We start from the raw sequence: 14,408 nt of genomic DNA, 5'->3' as shown, positions 1-14,408 counted from the left end.
TGCAAACAGGTCGCACGACAACAATTATATGCACTCGCACAAATGCTCCCAAATATATTTTGAGGTCGCACAGATTAAATTTCGGGAGCATATGCGACCAAAATGATCGCAATTTCAAGCCTTGCTAACAGTACATCACTACAGTGAGTGGGAAAAAAAGTGAACTAAGCATTTTCCACATAATATTTTACATATTTATATTATTTTTCAGAGTATAAATCGACTCTTTATACATGAGAATATACAGCCTAAAAAACCTTAAATAAATAAATACAAAATAAGAAAGCTAAATGGATAAGACAAATAAATAATAAAAAATTAAAATAAAATAAATTATAACATATATACATGAAATTTATATAAATAAAATATATATTTTATATTTAAATATATAGAATATATATATATAAACTATATATTTATATTAAATACATATTATTAATATATTTTAATATATATATTCATAATTATTAATATATATTATTAATATAAAATTTATTAAATATATTTATATGTTAAATATATAATAAAATAAATAATAGAACTAACAGTACAGTACTATACAGAGAAGAAAAGTAAATGTAATACAAACTAAATATTCTCCAAATATTATTTTACATATTTATAATATGAATTTTCAGTGTAGGTTGGGTTTTTATACATGACGCTACGCACAGCCATCATTTTAGGATGTTTCAGGAGTCTGTGGCATCTAAAAGACCGAAAACCCTTGGTTTAGTTGATCTTTACCTTCTCGACTTTCTTCTCCAGGATGTCTTTCATGATCTTGCACAGGTTCTCAAACTTGGCCTTCTTCTCCTCCTGCTTCTTCTTCTCCTCCTCGTCCTCGGGCAGCTCCAGACCCTCTTTGGTCACCGATACCAGGTTCTTGCCCTCGAAGTCCTTCAGCTGCTGGACGCAGTATTCATCGATGGGCTCGATCATGTAGATCACCTCCAGACCGGCTTTGCGCAGGCGCTCCACGAAAGCAGAGTTGGTCACCTGATCTTTGGTCTCACCTGCAGAAGATGCATGCAAACATTAGTTAAAGTCATTAATACAATGATTCCCAATGCATTGAGAGCTCAAGGCATCCACACCGGTGATGTAGTAGATGTGCTTCTGACTGTCCTTCATGCGAGTCACGTAATCTTTGAGGGACACCATCTCGTCTCCAGAAGCCGATGTGTAATAGCGAAGCAGCTCTGAGAGTTTCTTCCTGTTCTGAGAGTCTTCATGGATGCCTAGCTGTGTGACGGGAAAATATAGATATATAATATTAGTTGCCATGTTCACTGACTATTCATTTAAAAGAGTGATTCAATTAATATTCAGTCATATTATTGATTTGACTGCACTGACACTAGAAATGAACTCAGCTGAATAATCATACTATTGTCTTGTGTTTTGTAATATTTTTGCTTTTTTTTAACAATTTGCAATGAGGTATTTTTATGTACTTTTTAAAAATAAAAATACATCTAACAGTTCGGTACAATAGAGAGTGTGTGTGTGTGTGGGTGATTAAATACAAACTAACTATTTTCTAAATAATATTTTGCATGTATAATAATTTTGCACAGTATAAACTGGGACTTTAAACATGAAAATTTAAATTTAAGGGGGGGGGGGGATTAATAAAATCTAAAATTAAACTAAATAGATATCCAATTAAGACATAATTACAATTTTTATAAAAAATAAATAATAAAAAGATAAATATAACTAACAAAATAGGTAATTAATTGAGCTGAATGATTTTAAACATTTTGTTTTAAATACATTAAACAATTTGTTTTTTAGTTACTTTTTGCAATAAGGTTACATTTTTAAACATTTATGTTTATGAGTGAATCAATATTTTAAGACTATTAAAAATATGTGACTCTGCAGCACAAAAGCAGTGTTGAGTCGCTGGGGGATATTTGTAGCAATAGCCAACAATACATTGTATGGGTCACAATTATACATTTCTCTTTTATACCAAAAATCATTAGGATATTAAGTAAAGATCATGTTCCATGAAGATATTTTGTACATTTCCTACCGTAAATATATCAAAACTTAATTTTTGATTAGTAATATGCATTGCTAAGAACTTAATTTGAACAACTTTAAAGATGATTTTCTCAATATTTAGATTTTTTTGCACCCTCAGATTCCAGATTTTCAAATAGTTGTATCTCAGCCAAATATTGCCCTATATATTTTTTTATTATAGTATAAGTGATCAATTTGGCAACATTAACACTGTTATTTTCCTGTTTATTCCTACGAAGCTGCCTCGAATCAATCTGTTTTGTAATAAAGTGCTATAAAAACAAAGCTGACTATAACACTTTTACAACAAACCTTCTTTGTGTGTTTATTGGCTACTTGAGCTCGAGTTTCACCTTGATGTTCTTGGAGAACTGCTCGTAGCATTTCTTGTAGTTGTCTTTGTCCTCGGAGAGCTCAGTGAAGAGCTCCAGACACTTCTTGACCAGATTCTTGCGGATGACTTTCAGGATCTTGCTCTGCTGAAGCGTCTCTCTGGAGATGTTGAGCGGCAGATCCTCCGAGTCCACAACACCCTTAATGAAGTCTGGGAGGAAAAGTGGGATCACATTAAAGACGGCGCAAAACAAACAGATCTGAGGCTTCAGGTTTACTGGGAGATCTGGCTGGCGTTTGCATCATTCTGGATTCAGAGACTTACTGAGATATTCTGGGATGAGCTCGTCGCAGTTGTCCATGATGAACACCCTGCGCACGTACAGCTTGATGTTATTCTTCTTCTTCTTGTTCTCGAAGAGATCGAATGGAGCTCTGCGAGGCACAAAGAGCAGTGCACGGAACTCCAGCTGACCCTCCACAGAAAAGTGCTGCGAGGAAATAAACACAGATCTTGAGCGATGCTTAGTATTTCTTAAAAGTATGATAAACAATGCAATGATAAACAAACATTTTGATCATTAGCATGGTACATTGTCACATGACCTCCTTGTGTTGCATGGTGTCAGTTATTTAGGAAATAAAAATATTGCATGCTTGATATAATTTAAAATGTAATTTTTATAAATCTGATTGAATGGGTTTAGAAAATGCATATATATATATATATATACACATTTAAATAAATACATACATAAATATAAATGTGTATAATAAACGCAAATAAATACATACACACACACACATACACATATATATACGTATATATATTAGGGCTGTCAATCGATTAAAATTTTAATCTAATTAATTACATGATGTTACAAGATTCCAGATTTTCAAATAGTTGTATCTCAGCCAAATATTGCCCTATATATTTTTTTATTATAGTATAAGTGATCAATTTGGCAACATTAACACTGTTATTTTCCTGTTTATTCCTACGAAGCTGCCTCGAATCAATCTGTTTTGTAATAAAGTGCTATAAAAACAAAGCTGACTATAACACTTTTACAACAAACCTTCTTTGTGTGTTTATTGGCTACTTGAGCTCGAGTTTCACCTTGATGTTCTTGGAGAACTGCTCGTAGCATTTCTTGTAGTTGTCTTTGTCCTCGGAGAGCTCAGTGAAGAGCTCCAGACACTTCTTGACCAGATTCTTGCGGATGACTTTCAGGATCTTGCTCTGCTGAAGCGTCTCTCTGGAGATGTTGAGCGGCAGATCCTCCGAGTCCACAACACCCTTAATGAAGTCTGGGAGGAAAAGTGGGATCACATTAAAGACGGCGCAAAACAAACAGATCTGAGGCTTCAGGTTTACTGGGAGATCTGGCTGGCGTTTGCATCATTCTGGATTCAGAGACTTACTGAGATATTCTGGGATGAGCTCGTCGCAGTTGTCCATGATGAACACCCTGCGCACGTACAGCTTGATGTTATTCTTCTTCTTCTTGTTCTCGAAGAGATCAAATGGAGCTCTGCGAGGCACAAAGAGCAGCGCACGGAACTCCAGCTGACCCTCCACAGAAAAGTGCTGCGAGGAAATAAACACAGATCTTGAGCGATGCTTAGTATTTCTTAAAAGTATGATAAACAATGCAATGATAAACAAACATTTTGATCATTAGCATGGTACATTGTCACATGACCTCCTTGTGTTGCATGGTGTCAGTTATTTAGGAAATAAAAATATTGCATGCTTGATATAATTTAAAATGTAATTTTTATAAATCTGATTGAATGGGTTTAGAAAATGCATATATATATATATATATATATACACATTTAAATAAATACATAAATATAAATGTGTATAATAAATGCAAATAAATACATACACACACACATACACATATATATACGTATATATATTAGGGCTGTCAGTCGATTAAAATTTTAATCTAATTAATTACATGATGTTACAAGATTCCAGATTTTCAAAGAGTTGTATCTCAGCCAAATATCGTCCTATCCTAACAAACCATACATCAATGGAAAGCTATTTATTCAGCTTTCAGCTGATGCATAAATCTCAATTTCATAAAATCGACCCTTATGACTGGTTTTGTGCTCCAGGGTCACATATGACAAAATATACATACATATGACATTAAATATATATAGACACAAACATAAAATAATATATATATATATATACTAGTGCTGTCAAACAATTAATCATACAAAATAAAAGTTTTTGTTTGCATAATATATATGTGTGTGTTCTGTGCATATTTATTATGTATATTATGTATATATAAACACAAACTATTTATATATAATATAAATATATGACTGGTTTTGTGCTCCAGGGTCACATATGACAAAATATACATACATATGACATTAAATATATATAGACACAAACATAAAATAATATATATATATATACTAGTGCTGTCAAACAATTAATCATACAAAATAAAAGTTTTTGTTTGCATAATATATATGTGTGTGTTCTGTGCATATTTATTATGTATATTATGTATATATAAACACAAACTATTTATATATAATATAAATATATTTACATGTCTATATTTATATTCATGTAATTTATATTATAAATTAATATATTTAATACTTAAAATTAACATATATTTCTGAAATACATACATGTATGTGTTTGTATTTATATATACGTAAAAAATATACACGGCACACATACATACAAACTTTTATTTTGGACGCAATTAATCGCGATTAATAGTTTGACAGCACTATATATATGTGTGTGTGTGTGTGTGTAAAATATTTTACATTAAATAGACACAAGTGTTATTTTAATATCTTTGTTATAAAGCGGATATAGTTACGGTCCTTGATTCTGATTGGCTGAGCCAAGATCAAAGCTGTTGTAAATGACGCTACAAAGTAACACACACCTTTGTTTACGTTTGTGTGTTGCTCGGCAACCACTTTGTAGCAACCACAACTGTTTCTGAGGAGCTACATTGTTTGGTGGAAGAATACTGTGTTTATTAATATCATTACACTGTATTTGCTCTGCTTTATTTTGTGAAACCTTACTACGTATATGGAGTAACCGTTTTATAAAAGCAATAACCCCCGTGAAGCCGTGGTTTACAGTGAATTTATATCAGCTTCTTGGAGCTTATTGCTTTGATATACTCTAGTTTTTGTTAGGATTTTCGAATGAGTTAATTCATTAACTGTTTCTGCACAGGTCTCAGTCACCTTGACGGCCAGGTGATCCTCCCAGTCGTTAGTCAGGCTCTTGTAGAACTCGCCGTATTCCTCGTTAGTGATGTCGTCAGGGTTACGGGTCCACAGCGGCTTGGTCTTGTTGAGCTCCTCCTGGTCGATGTACTTCTCCTTGATCTTCTTCTTCTTCTTCTTCTTGTCGGAGCTCTTGTCATCGTGGTCCTCGTCGTCGGAGCCCACGTCTTCGATCTCGGGCTTGTCCTCATCCTTCTCCTCTTCCTCCTCTTCTTTCTCCTTCTCCTCCTCCTCCTCTGCCTCGTCGTCGCTCACCTCCTTGTCGCGCTCCTTCTCGACCTGAAACCAACAAAACGATTTCATCATTAAAACAAAAGCATAAAGCACTGCTTAAATTACTGTACATTATACAGATGGTTTTCCGTACTTAGTTTTTAAAGACTTTCAAAGACTTTAAGTGTATCTGCATAGGGCTTCATAATGTAACAGGATTACTTGACTAATGTGTGTCAGGATCATTAGTGAAAATATGCTGCTGATGTATTTTTGAGAATAAAAAAAAAAAAAATTGTAATTTGTTTAGCTGCATGTCATGTGACCTTTAACCGGCATCATAGAACAGCAAACCGTAAATATTACCCTTAAAGTTAATTTAACTTTAAGTTATTATGCACATTTTACGTAAGTTAACTGAAGTATTAACTTTAATTTGAACTAATATTAACTATACATTTTTTTTTTATTATATGATAAAAAATATTTCTAATATTTAAATATTATAATTTTTTTGTTGCATGACCTTTAACAGACAACAAAGAACCATAAACATGCAAATGTGTTGTTAATTACTGAAATACTACCCTTAAGGTTAATTTATTATTATATTTTATATAATTTGTAATAACTTCCGATTGCCGTCTAATGTGTGTTTTGGCCATGTAAAGTTGCTGAAATTAAGAATAAAAATAATAATAAAAAACTATTTTGCACTGATTTATTGTGTTGGTTACATTTTGTTCCTTTGTGCAGTGGCTCAGGAGAGGAGTCTTTGAGTTTGTATAAACATCAACAAGCTGAATAATAAAACCAAAGTTTTTTTTTTTAGATAATGTAATCTCGTTAAAATTGATTTCATAAAATTTGTATCGAAAAAAGTATCGTTCAGGAACCGGTATCGGAGTCAAGGTATCGAAAAAATTTTAACGATACCCAAGATGCGATGACGATGTAAGTGTAAAATTGCATTTTAATGCTTTTTTAGCCTATCCAGTTGAAGCCACAAGATGTGGTGCTGCTACGTTGTTCATTCAAAATATTGCGGGGAAAAAGAGAGAACATCAATGCGGAGAAGATGTTGTTTACGTCAACACTGAAACCAAGCCGTTCACACAGAACGCATATTTATCACATTTTCTAGAGGGACATCTATCAGCATTGCACTCGCGTCTCGCACAAGAGAGCTGCATGTTTAGAAAGCCATGTAAAATCAATGCAAGTTTAACTTTTAAAAAACATGTCTCGAGACTTTATGGCGGTTTTCTCCATCCCACTGCATCTCATGTTTTTAAATGAAAAAGTACTCTTTGTGATTGGTTTTCAGTCGTTGACCGCTGCTGAGTGTGTGTGATACCGGTGAGTTCTCCTAGACTCATCGCTGTGCTTTTATTTTGATTAGATAATAAATCCTTTAAAGATGATTTTCTCAATATTTAGATTTTTTTGCACCCTCAGATTCCAGATTTTCAAATATTGTCCGATCCTAACAAACCATACATCAATGGAGAGCTTATTTATTCAGCTTTCGGATAAAGGGTCAGAAAGTTGACCCTTATGACTGGTTTTGTGCTCCAGGGTCACATTTAAGAAGCTTTAATAGGACATAAAATGTAATGTGCATCTTATTATTGCATTACTGACTGTTTACATGATTTACTTAATGAAAAACTACTTGAAAGCAACATCCTATTTTTTAAAAGACATCTTTTAATTCTAACTAATATTTTGAACGCCTCCTGTCGGTCCAAACGTGTTATTACACGCTTCTCGAAACTACCAAACTGTCTACATGCATTAACACGGAGCACATCACTTTAAAAACACCAATGCATTCTGTTAAACTTAAACGCACGCATGCATAATTAAAATGCACTCATTAACATAAAGCGCGCATGCGTAATAACGACGCCCACTTTCCTCGAACGCGTTCATAAGCATCTTTACAGATCGTGAATCTTGTGAAAACCTCGTTTAATCCCTCAAAGAGGTAAACTGTTCAACTCTACATGGCCTGAGGACTTATTCGCGGCATTTATTTCAAAAACACGCCTATTTAAATAAACTGACAGGAACTTAAATGATGTAAAACACTTCATGTTTGTTAAGATACACGTTATAAATCGCCGTGTAAATGTTTTAAAGCTACACTTGATTGCTTCTGTTGTCCTCGTTTGGATAAAAGCGTCTGATAAATAAATAAACAAATGTGTAGCAGCATCACGACCGTTAAAAGACCGTTGACGGATGAATGAAGCGCGAATAAACGTCGAATATCTTCACACTCAAGCTGAATTATAATGAACTGGGATGTTATTCTGATTCTATATTCTTACCTTGGATGGTTTGTTAGAGTGAATTAGATTAAGCGGTTCTCCGGTAAGCCTGTGAGGGTTTTCTCCTCAGCTGTCACGGAGCTTTGGGAGATCCTGCTATCGCGTGCGTTACGCTAGTGGCGGGCTTTTATACGTCCTTGGCGGGAGAGTTCGAGAACGCTGAGTCGCTGACGCTCCAGAAATCTCTCGAAGCTTCTCAATGCTTTCCTATGGGCGCAGGGGGCGGGGCTTGGCTGTCAATCAACCTTTCAACCGCTAAAAGGGGCGGGGCCAAGACTGAGGGAGATTAAATTTATAGATTGCTTGGGAAATCAGAAGTAAATAATAAAGACCGACTCTAGATCATATTTATCATTAGTCGTTTATTAAAAACTTTCAAGTCAGGTTTACAAAAAAAAAAAAAAAACGGCTTATATTAGAAAAACTACGCCAAAAAAAAACATTTAATTGGCTTGTTAACGTTCACTTTTTTTTTTATTACAAAAACGATTAATTAAATACATTAACAATTTAGTGCTATTCACACTAAAACTCTTCAGTCGACTTCCTCCATTCTAGAACTGTCGTCGTCACCCTCCAGAACCGGCATATCTTCTTCAGCGGGTTGAGTAATGTCTTCTACAGCAGAGTCATCCTCATCAATGCCTGGAAGAGAAGAGATTAAATATAATTAAGTCATGTTCTCCAATGAAAATTTCATTTTTGGCTACACCCTTAAAAATAAAGGCCATAGAAGAACCATTTTTGGTTCCCCAAGAACCTTTCGATGGACCGTTCTCAAAATAACCATTTTTGTATTCGTGTAAAGAACGATTTAATTATCTTAAGAACTTTTTTGAACTATTAAGAGCCTTCTGTGCAATGGAAAAGTTCCACGGATGTTTCAGGTTCTTCGTGGAACCATCACGGAACCATCACAGCCAACAATGACCCTTTATTTGGTGGGCCAATATGGTTTAGTAGATGTTTCTTTTAAAGAGCCATTTTTATTGGTGTCAAACACATTTTAATAATCTAAATAACCTTTTTCCATGAATAAAAACATTTAGTGCAATGGAAAGGTGATGTTTCAGGTTCTTCGTGGAACCATCAAAGCCAACAATGACCCTTTATTTTTAAGATTGTAGTGGTGGACCAACATGTTTTAGTGGATAATTCTTAAAATAACCATATTAAATAAGTGTGAAGAAAAATGTTATTATCTTAAGAAACTTTTTTTCCATTAAAAATGGAAAGGTTCCATGGATGTTAAAGGTTCTTCATGGAACCATCAAAGCCAATAAAGAACCTTTATTTGGTGGACTGATATGTTTTAGTGGATAATTCTTAAAATAACCATTTTAAACCATTTTTAAAGGTTATAGATGCCAATAATGAACTTTAATTATTAAGAGTTAATAGTGGACTAGTTTTTTTGATGGGCGTTACTAATTAATAATGCATTAATAACGGTGATATATTAGGCCCTTGTGTTTAAATGTATACTTTTTATTGTCATCCAACTTACCAAGACCAAGTTTGATCATCCTGTAGATGCGGTTAGCATGTGTTTGTGGGTCTTCTAGAGTGAATCCAGAGGAGAGCAGGGCGGTTTCGAACAGCAGGATGACCAAGTCTTTCACGGCCTTGTCGTTCTTGTCAGCTTCTGCTTTTTCTCTGAGCGTCTCGACGATGGGATGGACGGGGTTGATTTCTAGGTGCTTTTTAGCGGTCATGTAGCCCATGGTGGAGTTGTCCCTCAAGGCCTGAGACTTCATGATCCTCTCCATGTTGGCCGTCCATCCGTATGTGCTTGTGACGATGCAGCAAGGTGAAGCCACCAGACGGTTTGAGACGGTGACCTGTTTGGATACACTATCATTTAATGGCTCTGAAGAGTATTCACTTCAAAATCAAAGTCTAGTATGCTAACGGCTCATACCTTCTCAATCTTTTTGTCCAGGATGTCTTTCATGATCTTGCACAGGTTCTCAAACTTGGCCTTCTTCTCCTCCTGCTTCTTCTTCTCCTCCTCGTCCTCGGGCAGCTCCAGACCCTCTTTGGTCACTGATACCAGGTTCTTGCCATCATATTCCTTCAGCTGCTGGACGCAGTATTCATCGATGGGCTCAATCATGTAGATCACCTCCAGACCGGCTTTGCGCAGGCGCTCCACGAAAGCAGAGTTGGCCACCTGATCTTTGGTCTCACCTTTGGAGAACAAGAGCAAGGTTTACTTTGTAGGAAAATTATCTGTGTGTTAAAATAATGTTTAAATTCATTTTCCAACTACTAACCAGTAATGTAGTAGATGTGCTTCTGACTGTCCTTCATGCGAGATACATAGTCCTTGAGGGACACCATTTCATCTCCAGAAGCCGATGTGTAATAGCGAAGCAGCTCTGAGAGTTTCTTCCTGTTCTGAGAGTCTTCATGGATGCCCAGCTACAATTGGGAAAAGCCATTTTAGCCTGGAAATATGATGAATATGATTTTCAATAACTACTCAAAAAGTGCACACACCTTGATGTTCTTGGAGAACTGCTCGTAGTATTTCTTGTAGTTCTCTTTGTCCTCGGAGAGTTCGGTGAAGAGCTCCAGACACTTCTTGACCAGGTTCTTGCGGATGACTTTCAGGATCTTGCTCTGCTGAAGCGTCTCTCTGGAGATGTTGAGCGGCAGATCCTCAGAGTCCACAACACCCTTAATGAAGTCTGGGAGGAAAGTTTAACTCGTTAACATCTAAACTCACGGGTCAAATCGATATCAGATGTATAATTTCTAGGAATTGTTCGCAAATGAACTCCTGAGACACTTACTGAGATATTCTGGAATGAGCTCCTCGCAGTTGTCCATGATAAAGACCCTGCGCACGTACAACTTAATGTTGTTTCTCTTCTTCTTATTCTCGAAAAGGTCAAAAGAGGCTCTTCTGGGTACAAACAATAGAGCGCGGAACTCCAATTGGCCCTCAACTGAGAAGTGCTGCAACAATAAGACGATTGGTGGTTTAAAAGCAAGAATATTGGTGGTTTAAAAGCAAAACAATAGATGGTTTAACAACAAAATGATTGGTGGTTTAACAAAAAGAAAATTGGTGGTTTAAAAGCAAAACGATTGGTGGTTTAAAAGCAAGATAATTGGTGGTTTAAAAAAACGATTGGTGGTTTAAAAAAAAGACGATTGGTGGTTTAAAAACAAAACGATTGGTGGTTTAAAAAAACGATTGGTGGTTTAAAAGCAAGACGATTGGTGGTTTAAAAACAAAACGATTGGTGGTTTAAAAAAACGATTGGTGGTTTAAAAAAAAACAAAACGGTTGGTGGTTTAAAAGCAAGACGGTTGGTGGTTTAAAAGCAAGATGATTAGTGGTTTAAAAGCAAGACGATTGGTGGTTAAAAACAAAAAGATTGGTGGCTTAATCATCTAGTCTACTCAATAAGAACTCCATCCATTTTTGACTCAATATTCCTACCAACCTTAACAGCCAGGTGATCCTCCCAGTCGTTGCTCAAACTCTTGTAGAACTCGCCGTACTCCTCGTTAGTGATGTCATCAGGGTTACGGGTCCAAATGGGCTTGGTCTTGTTGAGCTCCTGAGCATCAATGTACTTTTCCTTGACCTTCTTCTTCCTCTTGTTCTGCCCATCTTTGGTGTCTTCATCTTCATCGGCGCCCAAGTCCTCAATCTTGGGTTTGTCTTTCTCATCGCCAGCCGCCACCTCTTCCTCCTTTTCTCCTTCTTCAAGGTCAACCTCTTTCTCTCTCTGTTTCTCAACCTGCAAGATGAGTATTTATGCTTTATTTGTTCAAGTCGAGAGGAACCAAGGTTTGCAGTTCTGGTACCAAAGTACAAGCACTTACGAAAAGCGTAATGGGGTAACCGATGAACTGAGAGTGTTTCTTCACGACTTCCTTGATGCGCTTCTCCTCAACAATGTTTTAGTGGATAATTCTTAAAATAACCATATTAAATAAGTGTGAAGAAAAATGTTATTATCTTAAGAAACTTTTTTTCCATTAAAAATGGAAAGGTTCCATGGATGTTAAAGGTTCTTCATGGAACCATCAAAGCCAATAAAGAACCTTTATTTGGTGGACTGATATGTTTTAGTGGATAATTCTTAAAATAACCATTTTAAACCATTTTTAAAGGTTATAGATGCCAATAATGAACTTTAATTATTAAGAGTTAATAGTGGACTAGTTTTTTTGATGGGCGTTACTAATTAATAATGCATTAATAACGGTGATATATTAGGCCCTTGTGTTTAAATGTATACTTTTTATTGTCATCCAACTTACCAAGACCAAGTTTGATCATCCTGTAGATGCGGTTAGCATGTGTTTGTGGGTCTTCTAGAGTGAATCCAGAGGAGAGCAGGGCGGTTTCGAACAGCAGGATGACCAAGTCTTTCACGGCCTTGTCGTTCTTGTCAGCTTCTGCTTTTTCTCTGAGCGTCTCGACGATGGGATGGACGGGGTTGATTTCTAGGTGCTTTTTAGCGGTCATGTAGCCCATGGTGGAGTTGTCCCTCAAGGCCTGAGACTTCATGATCCTCTCCATGTTGGCCGTCCATCCGTATGTGCTTGTGACGATGCAGCAAGGTGAAGCCACCAGACGGTTTGAGACGGTGACCTGTTTGGATACACTATCATTTAATGGCTCTGAAGAGTATTCACTTCAAAATCAAAGTCTAGTATGCTAACGGCTCATACCTTCTCAATCTTTTTGTCCAGGATGTCTTTCATGATCTTGCACAGGTTCTCAAACTTGGCCTTCTTCTCCTCCTGCTTCTTCTTCTCCTCCTCGTCCTCGGGCAGCTCCAGACCCTCTTTGGTCACTGATACCAGGTTCTTGCCATCATATTCCTTCAGCTGCTGGACGCAGTATTCATCGATGGGCTCAATCATGTAGATCACCTCCAGACCGGCTTTGCGCAGGCGCTCCACGAAAGCAGAGTTGGCCACCTGATCTTTGGTCTCACCTTTGGAGAACAAGAGCAAGGTTTACTTTGTAGGAAAATTATCTGTGTGTTAAAATAATGTTTAAATTCATTTTCCAACTACTAACCAGTAATGTAGTAGATGTGCTTCTGACTGTCCTTCATGCGAGATACATAGTCCTTGAGGGACACCATTTCATCTCCAGAAGCCGATGTGTAATAGCGAAGCAGCTCTGAGAGTTTCTTCCTGTTCTGAGAGTCTTCATGGATGCCCAGCTACAATTGGAAAATACATTTTAGCTCGGAGGTATGATAAATGTGATTTCAATAGCTACTCGGAAAGCACACACACACACCTTGATGTTCTTGGAGAACTGCTCGTAGTATTTCTTGTAGTTCTCTTTGTCCTCGGAGAGTTCGGTGAAGAGCTCCAGACACTTCTTGACCAGGTTCTTGCGGATGACTTTCAGGATCTTGCTCTGCTGAAGCGTCTCTCTGGAGATGTTGAGCGGCAGATCCTCAGAGTCCACAACACCCTTAATGAAGTCTGGGAGGAAAGTTTAACTCGTTAACATCTAAACTCACGGGTCAAATCGATATCAGATGTATAATTTCTAGGAATTGTTCGCAAATGAACTCCTGAGACACTTACTGAGATATTCTGGAATGAGCTCCTCGCAGTTGTCCATGATAAAGACCCTGCGCACGTACAACTTAATGTTGTTTCTCTTCTTCTTATTCTCGAAAAGGTCAAAAGAGGCTCTTCTGGGTACAAACAATAGAGCGCGGAACTCCAATTGGCCCTCAACTGAGAAGTGCTGCAACAATAAGACGATTGGTGGTTTAAAAGCAAGAATATTGGTGGTTTAAAAGCAAAACAATAGATGGTTTAACAACAAAATGATTGGTGGTTTAACAAAAAGAAAATTGAGCAAGACGATTGGTGGTTTATAAGCAAGACGATTGGTGGTTTAAAAGCAAGACGATTGCTGGTTTAAAAGCAAGACAATTGGTGGCCAATTAAACCACTAAAACAAGACGATTGGTGGTTTAAAAGCAAGACGATTGGTGGTTTAAAAACAAGACGATTGGTGGTTTAAAAGCAAGACGATTGGTGGTTTAAAAACAAAACGATTGGTGGTTTAAAAAAACGATTGGTGGTTTAATTAAAAACAAAACGGTTGGTGGTTTAAAAGCAAGACGGTTGGTGGTTTAAAAGCAAGATGATTAGTGGTTTAAAAGCAAGACGATTGGTGGTTTAAAA

At 36.5% G+C, this 14,408-nt stretch overlaps 1 protein-coding gene across 4 annotated transcripts in view; it reads right to left on the bottom strand.

The window, feature by feature from the left end:
* Positions 1-694: 694 nt before the first annotated feature.
* The window catches only part of LOC107564585 (heat shock protein HSP 90-alpha 1), a 15,703-nt gene continuing 1,989 nt past the window's right edge, over positions 695-14,408 (bottom strand). Inside the window, exons 4-11 of one of the 4 annotated variants that reach the window (XM_016249694.1) lie at positions 12,063-12,128; positions 11,678-11,977; positions 11,018-11,183; positions 10,722-10,912; positions 10,496-10,643; positions 10,141-10,409; positions 9,727-10,060; positions 8,681-8,864 (exon numbers count right to left, since the gene is read on the bottom strand). In XM_016249694.1, the coding sequence (XP_016105180.1) occupies positions 8,755-8,864; positions 9,727-10,060; positions 10,141-10,409; positions 10,496-10,643; positions 10,722-10,912; positions 11,018-11,183; positions 11,678-11,977; positions 12,063-12,128 (1,584 nt within the window). In that variant the 3' untranslated portion in view covers positions 8,681-8,754. Of the gene's footprint in view, positions 1,020-1,100; positions 1,249-2,393; positions 2,585-2,698; positions 2,865-3,493; positions 3,685-3,798; positions 3,965-5,628; positions 5,950-8,680; positions 8,865-9,726; positions 10,061-10,140; positions 10,410-10,495; positions 10,644-10,721; positions 10,913-11,017; positions 11,184-11,677; positions 11,978-12,062; positions 12,129-12,503; positions 12,838-12,917; positions 13,187-13,272; positions 13,421-13,500; positions 13,692-13,796; positions 13,963-14,408 lie in introns of those variants that run through there. The other 3 variants (XM_016249695.1, XM_016249696.1, XM_016249697.1) reach the window with 3 other exon arrangements.

The sequence above is a fragment of the Sinocyclocheilus grahami genome, unplaced genomic scaffold, assembly GCF_001515645.1.
Source record: "Sinocyclocheilus grahami isolate Dianchi unplaced genomic scaffold, SAMN03320097.WGS_v1.1 scaffold949.1, whole genome shotgun sequence".
Classification (NCBI taxonomy): domain Eukaryota; kingdom Metazoa; phylum Chordata; class Actinopteri; order Cypriniformes; family Cyprinidae; genus Sinocyclocheilus; species Sinocyclocheilus grahami.
This window is presented reverse-complemented; position numbering and strand designations above follow the sequence as displayed.